Source organism: Corvus moneduloides, chromosome 7 (genome assembly GCF_009650955.1).
Source record: "Corvus moneduloides isolate bCorMon1 chromosome 7, bCorMon1.pri, whole genome shotgun sequence".
NCBI lineage: Eukaryota > Metazoa > Chordata > Aves > Passeriformes > Corvidae > Corvus > Corvus moneduloides.
In genome coordinates, this window is record NC_045482.1 from 14,912,585 (window position 1) to 14,926,026 (window position 13,442).

A 13,442-nucleotide genomic window follows, 5' to 3' on the forward strand; every position below is an offset into this window, starting at 1 on the left:
TTTGGTTAAGTAACACCAACAGTGCAAGAACTAGTGGTGATTTTTAAGTTTACATTACTTGGGAGAAATAGTGATACTATGAGAAGATGGTAAGTCCTCGAAGATTTCAAAAGAATTTATAGCAATCTTAAAAAAAAAAAATAGGCAACAAGTCCAGTAATTAAATTGATATCAGGGTAATAGAAGCTTTCCTGTACACTACACATCATATTTCCCCAAAGGAAAGTATATTGTCAGCCAAAACCTATAGTCTTTCTCAAGCAAAATTCCTCTGACTTCAGTGGAAAGTATGCTTTAGAAAGCATACTTTAAAATGCTTTAGAAAGGAGTTTTAAATCTTGACTCTTAATATCTACTTTAGTATTACCTGATTTGGCACATGAAGAATAAACAAAATATACCATTCTGAAAGTCAAATACAGTTCCAACTGCATCTGGGTGGGGTTTTTTCCCTATTATTTATAAAGTATAATTATACCCAGGTCCAACAGTCAACCTGAAACAGCGTGTTCAGTGGTGAATTCTCCAAGCTCCTATCAGGTGTTTTGTGTATTGCCTTTGAAAAGCTGAGATTCCAAAGTGTTCAATACCTTGTCCTGGTATCAAGTGTTATAAATCATGTTTTCATTTGCTCACAGGTCCTAGACAGTTTTCCTCTGCAACCTGTGGGTACTAATAACCAGCAAAAAGCCATTAATATCCGAAGTGCTTTATTAGCTAGCAACACAGAGAGGTGGTGTGAGGTTAAACACCAATGACTGATTCACAGCTTGGGAGTACTGTGGCAAAAGCAATTTTGTGAAGAGCCTGATGCTGTGCGAAAACAAAGCCATGGCAAAGCTGGGACCAGAGCCCAGCTCTTCTTGCTGCTGTTCCAGACCTAACTTGGGGCCATTGAAACAGTTTCTGATGGGTCATTTCCTTCTTTTTGTTGTTTGTGAGATAAAAAGCTCTCAGTCCTGTAAGTCCTGTAGTGGCTTCTGTATAATTGCAGAGTCCTTCTTTAGTCCTTCTTACACACCCTTGCTGAGCTGGAGTCATGGATCCTGTCTGCAGTATTTGTACAGAAAATGGAACCAAAGAGGACAGATACAGAGATACAGATGGTGGGGGAAAATGGCTCTCAAATATAAAGAAACACTTGTTGACAGATCCTGTTCTCAGCAGGTCTTCATGGAAGACCTCAGATTGAGAGTGAAATCACCATGCAAGACATAGACAAAAGGCTCTGTGTTTACCTATATTTCATCTCTTTTTTTTTCTTTTTTTTTTTTTTTTTTTTTTTTTTTTTTTTGCTAGCTCAACCTTTTAAAAGAGACTTACAGCAACGGAAAGTTAAACTGAGGGTAAAACTTTGTGTCAAAGACAAACAGTTAATACGAAATGACAGTGAATTCCTTTAAAAATTTGCCATTGGTAAAAAATCAAAATAATCTGTTAAGTGTGACTTTGAAGAAACATCGTTTTCCTTCTCCACCTTATTCCATTTATGCCATGGAGTTTGCATGGTCTAACAAATGAAAAGGTTGGTATGGGCCATGCTGACTTCAGCCAAGACCCTGAGACTCAGACACAACCTGAATTTGTGCAGCTTGCTGTGCTGTCACTTACTGGCTCAAACTGAGCCGAGCACAGGGCAGGAAGGCTGTGACCTGTGCTTGCTGCAGGTGACAAAAGGGGATGTGACATTTCCCATGACTCAGCTGGTGCTGGGACCCTGCTCACAGGCCTCACCCATGCCTGTGCTCCTCCTCACTCCCAAACTGAAATATTTTCTAATGCCTCCAGATAACAGTGATCTCACGTAGAGAGAAATCGTTTTGGCTGCTGTGACGAGGCAGCCTCAGACCAAAAGCAATACAAGTATTAAGTGTCACGTACCCAGAGAACACAGGCAGGAGTGTCTTTGCATCCTTCTCTAGACAGAGTCACCTCTGCTTACTTCATTACTTTTTTCTGTCTACATCACTGCAAGCAACTCTACCAACAACGGTAAAAACTGCCCTTAACCGAAAGGATCATTTTATATGAACATTTATCTCTGTACGCTAGACAAACCCTCTGTACAATAGACAATCTTGTCTAAATTAATGTATTATTTATTTTGTACCTTTTAAATCACTTTTATTTACAACAAGCCTTAGATACAGCTCACACGCAGTAGTTAAGCTCTGGCAGTACTGACGTCAGGGAGCTAACACATTTGCGAATTACATTTCTAAGTCATAGAAAATAAAAGAAAAAAAGACTTTAAAATAACTGTTTCATCTCTGGGAATAAGGATCACGGGACACGTGTGCAGTGTCTGCAGAGCCCCTCCGAGGGCGCTCCCGGGAGCCCCGGTGCCACGGGCACGGTGAGCGGGTGGGCAGGACACGGCGGGGCCGGGGGCACTTCAGTGACGCTCCGGACGGGGCTGGGGCAGCTCTGCGCTGGTTAATGGCCCCACTCCTCTTCCCTCTCGCCGACTCCTTCTTCTTCTTCTGGAAACACTGAGTCACTCTGACTCTTCAGATGCTTAATCCCTGAAAATACAGAAGTCATGGTTAAGGCTGTATTTAGCTTGCATCAGGGGGGTTTTTTTGTGAAGGAAGAAACAGAAAACCAAAATAAGGGCAAGTTTAATGCCCATATTTACTCTCTTTTTCACAAACCTCTTAATTCAAATCATGCTATGGTGTATTTACAACAGAGATATTCTCTTCCTTGAATAAAGGCTCAGAACAGTACTTGCTTTTTTTTCTTGGTAACCCTTGATCAGGTTTGTGTTGAACACCATTGCAAAGCACCTGACAGAGAGGAGACTGCTGGCACCAAAGCTGTGACAAGACTGGATCATTTCTTATATGGAGAATGTGTTCTTTTGACCTCCAGATACTGTGAGGGGCTGGATGAAAAGGGTAAATACCTATCACAGGATGTTTGGAAGTTCAGGTTTGAGGGAAGTTACCTACTGCTGGCTGGGTTTCAGCCAACAAGTGAAGTAGACTCCCTGAAAATGAATCTAATTACAGTTATTTCCCTGTCTCATGTTCAGCACAAGCAAGCAAACCTCAACGAATGGGCCTAATCCCATCTTCTCAGCTCCACCTTGATGTGATAGAAGAATTTGAGCTGGAAAAGGAAGTATCAAGATAAGAAGATGACAGAGAGACCAGAGAGGAAGGGTTGTTATTTTCAAAAAACCTAAAAAGCAAATGCACAAAATTAGTCTCTGGGTCCCCTAGCTTACGACAAACAAAGTGGGAACATAACTGTTCATCAAAAATGCATGATTTGTACAAAACTTAAACCTGAATTAGGCTATTTTCAGGTGCCATTACATAAAAATATTTTTGATTTCATTAAAGATCACACATAGTTCTAGTCACCATTTCTAATTGTCAGAAAAAAGGCTTCCCTTTTGTATCACTTCATCTCTGTGATGAGGAAAAATGACAGTCCAGCTGCTTTATATAACCACTGCTAGATAATCAAACACCCCAATATGCACCCTGCAAGTCATAGCACTGGTAGGGGCACAGTTTTCAAAAAGGGGTTCACCCTTGAGGGGTGAGGGCAAGATCCAGATTACTGCTAATTGTGAGTAAGAAGAATTGACGATGGTGTACGTCCAAGAGTTTTGGCCCCAGTGTCACTTAATCCGGAAGTTCCTACAGCTCACTATTTATGCCCACACCACTCCAAAATACAGGATAGATTTTTTCCAAATATATCACTTTAAAAAAATCTCAGCAAAAGTTATTCCAGTTCCACAAAGTCACAAATAACTGAAAGCAGTATCTTCCATCGGCTGTACAACAGCCAGCTCCACTTCTAACAGGAGCCCATCACTCTGTGCTGGGCTCTGGGCTCCTCTCTCTCTTTTCTTCTGCACAAATGACAGCACACGGTCTTCTGGGAAACTGGTGCTCAGACATAAACCAAGCAAATACATTAATGCTCCCAAGCCACAGTTCTTGTAAGTGCGCCCTGCAATAATCAAGCCGTTTCCAATTAATACATGAAGGTGCTCAGCTACCACCAAGCTCTTAGCAGCTCCTCTTTAGCAACACGTTTTAGTAAGACAAACACTTTAAATATGATTTCACCTAACTATAGGTTAATGGACGTTTGTTTCCAAATTATGTTGTGTTTTTAAGGTAAGTTTGTCTCCTGTTGTTCCCTCTGCACTTGCAGAGCCATTTCTGGCACAATTCACAGTACTCATCTAACAGCTGCTGTTCAGTACAGGAATTGCTGGAGCCAGAGTGCACAGTTTTTTAGGGAGTTTTTCAAAGATGAGAAGGGGAAAGTTAGGGACAGAAAAGAAAGCATGTGATACATGGTATGATGAAACCATGGAACTGTATTTTTTTAGGAGTGAAGACTTTTGGTTATGTGGTTTAATTGCAATATTAAATATGAAAGTGGTAGGAAATAGAGAGAAATTACATCAATGAGCATTAACCATTGATTTTTGCATGGCAAGTAGCTATTGATCTTATCTGATGATTTTTTCACAACCTCCATTCTGCAGCCTGCCTTCACCTCTGCCAGCCATTTTATGCTACAGTGTCATTTGGAAGTTTCCTTCTCTGACCAGTAAGTGCACAAGAGTTGTTGTACTTCTTTATACGCCTTAAGACGTTCTCACAGCATCAACTTGTCAGTATGAACTGACCCTAGGTGTGGCATTATGAAATAAGATGCTCATCTACACAATGGAAAAAATTAGTGTGAAGTGACATAGAGGTAATGAAATTCCTGTCAGTAACACGTGAAGATGCATGACAGGAAATGCTGGTAACTGTCCTGAAAAGATACATTTCATGCACAAAGCTGCAGAATTTTACAGTGCAAAAAATGGCCTGGAGTAATGAAAATACTTAGTTAAATCATGGCAATCACACTCTTGGATTAAAAGCATATCTAGTGACATACCACTGCAGTAGCCCACAGTGGCTGCCAGGGGTGGTCAGAAGGCATTGGAGCTGGGCACATTCAGCCACAGCTCAAGAGAAGAGGCTGGTACAGTGGCTCTCCAGCGTGGCTCCAGTGGGGTTATTCAGCCTGTGCCCTACCCTTTGTCAGTATGAACCATATGACAAGCAGGTAGTGAGGTGAAGCTCTAGCCACAGAGGTGTATTGCTGCATCAGTTCAGCATCTTAGCAATATCTGAATTGTTTGCTGAAAGGTTACATTCTGTTAGAGACTGAATAAAAATTCATTGCTCAGGTCACCTCAACCATTTTTACGAGCACAACTATGGCAACATTAATTTATCAGAAAGGATATTTCCTTCTCATCTTTTCAATCTTCATACCAGTTACACAGCTCATGCCCTCCGCTTTCTCAACTAGTAACCAAGAAGCACCAAAATGCTGTAGTTTGGGGATTATTTCTGTTCACTGATTGGACATGGTGTAAAGATGAGCATGAAATAAACACTGTAAGATTTTACTTGTAGCAAAAAAGAAAAACAAACCCAGGATATTTTAGAAGAAATTGTTGGTATATAAGAGCATATTCAAGTTAGAAACATCAAGTTACTGACTCCACATAAACTACACAAGCTTGACAATATCAGTTACAGATAGAGAGGACTGCAAATGCTGATCCATGGACTCGCCCTGTCTCATCAATGTCCCTTTTTCCAGGCAATGGGTAACTCTGGGTTCGTGGGCACCCTTGCTTTCCTGAAACGCTCTGCCTGCACTGTCCTGAGGCTGCTTTGTTTCTCTCACTGGGTGCCCTGCCCTGCTCTCCCCTATCTTGGGGATGGGGCTCACAGGGTGCCATCCATCCACTGTCCCCACGGGTTCCCAATCCCCTCTGCACCTAACCCAGCCACTGCTTCACAATGTCACACCCTGTCTGGGGCTCTGCTCTTCACCTGAAATGTCTGAAGGCAAAAACCCTCTTCCAGACCAAACACTGCCCCTTCTCACCACTCCCTGAAAACATTTCATACCCATAGTGTTTTCAAACTCACCCTTATTCTACTTTAAAACAAAGTCTGTCTGAACACTGCTAAAACCAGCAGGACAAGAATTGGTTTTTCTTGAAGGGCTTGTATTTTGCTGCAGGTAATTTAATCCAATTAATGTTGATAAACAAACCCATAATTCCAAGCCATATTGAGCAGCCATACACTAATATAATATAATAACTGTCAATTCCTTTTAGATGAAGTCACTGTCTCAAAGAATATTTCTAGATTTCTAGATACTTATAAATTATGAATGAGAATGGGACAATTTTCTGGCATTTTTTGTAGTCACATCACATCCATGCTGCTTCATCAACAGCTGTCTTTTTGCTTCTCTCCATCTAACCAAAGCACCAGCTTAGAAAGCTAAGCAGGGTCACAAGATTTGAAATAACCAAGCGTTCCTGAATTGAGTATCTCCTGGAAAAAAATTTTTTAAATATTCAAGTAATTAAGGCAGCTCCCCATCCTATTTAACACCTCTTCCTTCACCCTGCTTCACTGCCCAAGGAAGGGTGTTGACATTTACCAAACTCAGGATTGAAGTCTGGTTGGCAGCTTGAATTCCCTAAAGTTTGAAGGGTTATTTGGTTTTATGATTTGGAGCTGATCCTCTCTCTATCAAAAACACATTTCCAGATTTGCAGAAAGCAGTGAAAGGCACAGATAAAACAGGCTCATTTTCAGCGTTTCAGAACTCAATTCACTTTGAAATTATCATGCAAACAAACCTGGCTGAAGAGGATAACAGCCAAATAAAAATGTCTCAGCCAATGTTAAATGAATTATTTTCTAGCTTCCTTAGCAAAAATGAGAATATCAAAAGAAACATCATATACCACTAAACAGAAAAAAGGACAATTCTTTCTAATGGTACATTTTGGTTTGGTCTAATGGTACATAATGGTACCAGTCAAATATGTTTTGGTTTCTCTGATATGTCTTCCTCATAATTTTTTTCCGAACTGAAATTTTGATTTAAAATATGCCAACAAAACAAACAAACAAACAGAAAACACAAAACCCAAAAAACCAAAAAACAACTAAACAGAAAAAACCCACAAACTAATGTCACTAAATCCAGCATCCGCTGCAGATCCTTGGCTGAGTTGGGTGCAATGGAAGGCACTTGTGAAGAAATGAAGCTGGCAGGCCTGCAGGGCAGCCTCCATCATGTATAGGGATGGCCCCTACATTTAGAGGAGAACAAGTAGCTGCACCAGATCAGGGGCAACTTTGGGCCACCTAACAGCAGCCTGCCTGTACCAAGGGAAGTTACCCAGAAGATGAAGGTGTCTCGTCATGAATGGGAAGCAAGTATTTTCTGACCGGATATAAGGAAGGAATTATTCCACTGGGTGTATTTAAGCACCTGTGTGGTTTCCCAGGGATAATGTGGTGCCTCCTTTCAAGGAGACTTTCAGTGCTGAACCAGACAAAGTGTTGAACAGCTTGTTAAATTTGGTGCTAATTCTGCTTTATGCATCAGGTTGAACTATGGATTTTCCCAAGGTTCCTTGCAACCTAAATGACTATATGGTTTTATGAAATCAAAACTCAGTAAATGCATCTTACAGTTTATAACAGCGTATTAACCTTAACTTGTGGGCTTCATATTGATCCACCTGGGAGCTTCAAATGACTCCTGTCTCTGCAAAGTGATGAAGTGTCTAACATTTCAGGAATAAGATTCCCCTTCACTCCTTAAAACCATGGGGCCAGATTAAGTTAATACTTCTGTACTGATTCTGGAAAACTCATAACTAGGCCATCTAGTCCATTGTGATCTACATACACAGGTATACGAGGTACATATTGCTCCCAAACACAAGGAATGAAAATAACGGGATTAAAGTCAGTGAACATGGAGCATCTCTTGCATGTGACAGATATACCTGTGAGACAAAATCTCACACAGAAATCACACCCTTGTTGTGGCCCAGTGCATGGAAGTGCAACAGAAAGAATGCAATTCCTGCGAGGGAGGCACAGAGCTGCTGTCTTGCAGATGAGTCCTGGCACTGCTGCTGAAATGGCTCATCTTCCCTTGGGGGCCTCAGGGACAGATCATTGTCTCAGTCACTACCAGTGTGTGGTGCCTGAGGGTGCTGACTGCCATTGCAGTTGAAAGAATGTGCTGAGCTGCCTGCAGATAGGTTAAACAACCACACTGTGCTAGTAAAACCAAGGCCTATGCACCCTGTTTCAGAAGAAATCCCTTTCTTGCTCTGCTAGGCATCTGCTCGATGGAAGTAACACAGACTCTCAACACTTCACAAGATGTTTTGCCAGATGTTTCCAGAAGCATCCAGTGCTCCGTGTGATGGAGCGTGCTCCCCTGTGCTGGTCAGTGCCAGTGGGAGAGCCCAGAGACTGTCCCTGCCATGGGCACCACAGTCCAGCTCTGACAGACACAGGGCACAGCCTCCGCTCAGCTCTGAAAAGCATCGACTGAGCTCTGAAACACATCAAAAGCTTCCTGCTCTTGCCACCTCCAGCAGAAGCCGAGGACCATTGGAGCCTGCAGGAGCAGCTGCCTGGCAGAAGCCTCCTTTGACAGAAGCTGAATAATTATTAAAAACTTTTCCTCTCTATGATGACTTTCAATTCAACAGAATAGAGCTTCACCAGTCTCCATTTTCGGCACTTTCTGCTTTATAGAAGTTTAGAAAAATCCAGTTTCATCATCTTCAAATGTTCATTGTCAGGTGCATGCCAGCTACACTGCCGAATTTATGTAAATATAAGAAATACATGTCTTGTCTTCTCTCTGTCCCATTTGGAGAAGGTATCAGAAACACAGCTGTCCTTACTGGTCACGGAGAAACTCAAAACTTACCCCTGCACACACATCTCCTAGGCACTTCAGCTTTCTTGATCAAAAATTTGGTTGCTTAGCTGGAAAAAAAATTAAATCCTACTATATATATTTTTATTCTTTTAAGCAGCTGAAATACATTAGGGCATATATTCCATGCAGGAGCAGAACAGGAAGCCAGGAAGAAAAATGCTATAGTTTCCCCAAAACCTATTTTGAGCTTTCTCTTTTTTCCTCTTTGCATATATGACCTGTTATCTATCTCTTTCATCTGTATAATCAGTTCCTGAAACCTTTAATCCATTTTTACTTAACTGAGTGGTTTCGATAAGCTCTCCTTGCATACAAGTCAGAGTTCAGTGCAGTTCAGTTTCATTAGTAACTCTTAAAAACCATTAAGCCTATCCTTAACCCTATCTGCCTCCCCTTCTTCTCCCTCTGCCATTCAGCTCACCAAAAATGATGCTCACTGGTTTCACCTTAGCAGCCCTCTCTGCCCCCATCCTCCATTTCCTTTGATCCAGTTGCCCGTGGACCCAGTCTCAAAGCTTTCTGACCAAGTGCCTAGTGACGTCTCTCTTCATCCTTTCCAGCTTGCTGATGTCTTTGACACTTTTTGCCCTGGTTCACCTTCACCCTGGTTCTTCTTCCACTGTTGTAATGCTTTTCTCTTTCCTCCTTGCCATTCTCTGACACTCATTTCCCCTTCTGTTCAAATTAAACTCTAAAGTGCATTCTTCTACGCAAGCTTGTGGAAGGCTAAGACAATATCTCAAAGTGGTCAAAACCAAGCTCTTGATCTGCAGTCCTGTCCAAAATGTTCATCTACCATGAACGACACTGCCTGACATTTAGGCTTACACATTTCTGATTTCCACTCTTCTCTAGATCCCCATGTCCAACTGTCATCTGAGTCTTGCATGTTTTCTCTCATAACCAGAAAAATGCATCCCATATAGTCTTTACCATTTATCCAGACTTTGAAATTCTCCCTATCCTGGGGTCTTCACTACTACCACATCTCCTTCTCCAAGCTTTATAAATGTACATTTTGTCCTGCCACTACTTTCCCCCTTGAGTTCCCTCCATTGATTCCCTCCAAGATATTTCAGACTAATGGTGGCTATTTATGCTTTTAAGGAAAATTAATTTCTTCATATATTATGGGCATCATCTGCACTCAAATCAGGAAATGATACAGCTTTGCTTCTCAAATTGCGAGGCTTTTAGATTAGCATTTTCCTTCTTTCTCCTAAAGTTCTGGAGAGGGAGAACTATCTGCCTCCATGGCTACTTCCAAATCCTCCTCAAAATCCTCAGTTATGGAATTTCAGAAATAACCTGAGAACATTTTTGTTGCCAGCCTGCTGAGACAAAGACTGTTGCTGTCCTCCCTAACATTCTCTATCTGTTCCTGGGCTTGATTGCTGCACCCTAGCTGGGAGTTCCCTGGTGTAACGACCAGTTTCTGTTAAATGTTTGAACAAGGTTTATGTGGCATAGACCAAATTCCTGGTGTCGGTTCCTGGATGCTTCATTAACCTTAATATGATATGACAAGAGTTGTGGCTTACAGTGATTGCTGGATGATTGTTGAGTATGAACGAAGAGCCAGACGATGACTGGTATTTGTATGCAAACACAAGATGCATTTTGCATACCTTTCCTTGCATTTCTTCACTCCCACCTAAAAGAATGGCTTCAGTCTGACAAGCTGGCAGCTATTACTTCATCTGCTGATGCTCATGTTCAATAACCGCACCAGACAACCTGTGGCAGGAGGCTAATCCTGCTTCCAAGCAGATCCGGCAACAAGAGCCCAGCCTTTGTATCCCAAGGCAGCCACTCTCTTGGGTAATCTCTGAGCTACTGGTGGTTCAAAGAGCATCAAAAAGTTATCTATGACACGACAGCAATAAAACACAATAAAACACACAGTCCCAGACCTTGACAACTCCCATGTGTATGAGTGAGTGAACAGAAAAAACATGAGGGAGGGAAGGCAAAATAAAAATAAACGCATGTGAAAAATTTTGCTTTATGGGTGTTGGCAACTGTGAACAGTCTGCTTGATACAGCCTTTGAAAATTTTGTACAGTTTGTGTTGTTCTTTATTGAGAAACACTGAAAAATTGTTCACTGTGCAATGGTGTCAAGGGACTCTGTGTGATACCCATGCCTGTAAGTTTTTGCTAAGTAAGGTTTCAGAGAAACTTGATAACCAACATGCAAGTGTTGCCCTTACTCCTGTGGCCAATGAGTCTGAACATAACCAGGTCTTTTTTCATTATACAGATCTTGGTCCCACTCCTCCAGAAATTAATGAGATTTTCTCTTACTATTTTTAAAGAAAGAAGAGTCAACTTATGTAATTGATGTTAAGTTCCAGTTATAAAGACAAAACCCCAGCTACTGTATATTTATAATGAATGTATGTAAGATACCGTAAATTACTGCCGTATGTGGCTTTAAAGTTTGAGATAGGAGATAAACAAATTGACACAGAAAGCAGGTGCTCTAGATAGACTCCTGTTTGGATTAGCCAAGAAAAAGCAAAGCCAGGCTGTCACTCTGTGATTTACAATTGATGGAATCTTCAAATGCCAGCAGATATGGTGGACCTCCAACATTTAGAATAAAAAGAATCTGGAGCACCAGCGTGGCAGTTTAAGCTATGCTGACATTACAGCAACCTATAAATAAATATAAAAACCCTCTATGTGTTGTATTATTTTATTCCTAAACTCAAGCTGAGAAGGAGAAAAAAATTCTCATGTGTGTTGTGATTATGAGACCAAGTCATTATTCAGCCTTGCAATTTAATTTACTTTTTTCCTCCCTCTAATATGCATGACTAAATCAACACAAACGATCTGAAACATTGGCAAATATGACGAGTTTATGTAGGTCACATATCTGATCTGGAGCAGATCAGATCATCAGCATATTCAGCAGGTCACCATGGCCCCATAGAGGTTTGTGAATGATCATTTGGAAACCCAGCAACAAAGTCTGACTAATTTTCTAAATGTCTGCTGGTTGCTGCTAGCTCTTCTCTTAGCTCGTCATACAATCCTCAGTCGTCATGGTGAGCCTTTTAAATGACAAATATTGAGGCTCATTTGAGGCTACTTTCAGCCAAAAGGCTCACTGTTAAACTATCACAATGAAGACTGTATGAGAGCAGCAAAAATCATGTTACAAACGTCTGGCTACTTTCCATTTTGTTCTCTGAGACATCATTTTCAACTTTCCCTTTTTCCCTCTCAGAATGGCTTGAAGCAGCACTGGCTCCTTAGGAGTAGCATGAAGGAGCTTCTTGCACAGAAAGGCTTTTGTTGGTCCTCCACAGGCTGGCCAGAACATGCACTGGAGAGAGGGGTCAGATTTGCCGTGGCTGAAGGGACTGCATCTCCCACTTAAGTAGCCTAAAGAGTGAACAGAGAGGTTTTTGTTGCCCCAGGCAACTTCTGCTAGTATGGAAACATCTTCTGTTGGTTTCTTCCTTCCTTCCTTCCCTTGCTAGCCCTCGGACTGCAGAAGTCAGCCAGTCTTCAGAGTTCAAATGAAGAGCAGAAGCTCCTGCACTCAGCCAGCAAGTGGGTGCTTCAGCCTGTATCAGTCTCAGCCCAACACTAATAACCCTTTGGAAAACCAGAAAATATTTCTTAGCTGATTCTGTGGAGGATGGCTCTGGGTCAAATACCTCAAAAACTTGGTCAGAAAAACATGCAGAGGTGGCTTCCACATCAGTAATGAATTGGGGCAGTACTGCAAAGCTCTCCTCCTCACGACTCCTGTGCTGCTCTGACTAGGCAGCTGGGGCCAGCAATCAGGAGAGGATTAGAGTTTTTCAGCTGACACTTTTCCATCCCAATTTTTCACAGCTAGGGGATAGGCTTAGAACTGTTGATAAGTGTTCTTGAATTGAACCAATGCAGGCAAACCTTCAAAGGTGCTGTGCTTTGACAGGTCCCAGGAAGCTTGTTAGATGGTCAGAATCTCTGCTGAGAAAGCACTTGTCTGGAAGCCAAATCTTACTAATCTTACTGGGCAACGTGTTCATTTGCTGGAGTTGCTAAGCCCTCACTTTTAACATCAGCACCAGTTTCAGTCAGGCAGCTGTCTGCCTAAGAGTAGGTCAAAATCACAGGACCGGCAGAATTGTTCCCTTATGTCAAAGGATTACAGTAATTCCACCAAATAAAAGGCCACATTTTCAAACCTCTAATCAGCTGCTCTATAATAACAGAAGTCAAATGCTCTGCTACTGTCACAAATTATGTGTTAGAACTCACTGGCCTTAAAAATTTACAAGTAGCATTTTCTGAGCACAGCTTCTTTAAATTAAAGCATCCTACACTTTCACAGGCAACTTCTGTCATTCTTAGGATTCACCACATGCTTCTCCATTCTAGTTTATTCATCCAGTTGGAGCCACTCTGTAGCCTATCTTAAAATAAACCAGGAGACTAAAAGTGGGAAGTAGGTTTTATAGCTGGTAAAGAAAGCTGAAGCTAAAGACAGTATGAAAGGATGCTCAGTATTTCAGCTACAGAAGGTAGCTGAGTTTAGAGGGACAAGCCAAATTTTAGTTATATAGACTGCTATGTCTATGAAACAATTGTATCATCCTACCTGCTGTAAGTAAA

General features: G+C 41.6%; 1 protein-coding gene across 1 annotated transcript in view; it reads right to left on the minus strand.

The window, feature by feature from the left end:
• Positions 1-693: 693 nt before the first annotated feature.
• Positions 694-13,442, minus strand: part of PPP1R1C (protein phosphatase 1 regulatory inhibitor subunit 1C) — a 49,511-nt gene continuing 36,762 nt past the window's right edge. Inside the window, exon 5 of the mRNA XM_032114166.1 lies at positions 694-2,525. Within this exon, the coding sequence (XP_031970057.1) occupies positions 2,437-2,525 (89 nt within the window). The 3' untranslated portion in view covers positions 694-2,436. The remainder of the gene's footprint in view (positions 2,526-13,442) is intronic.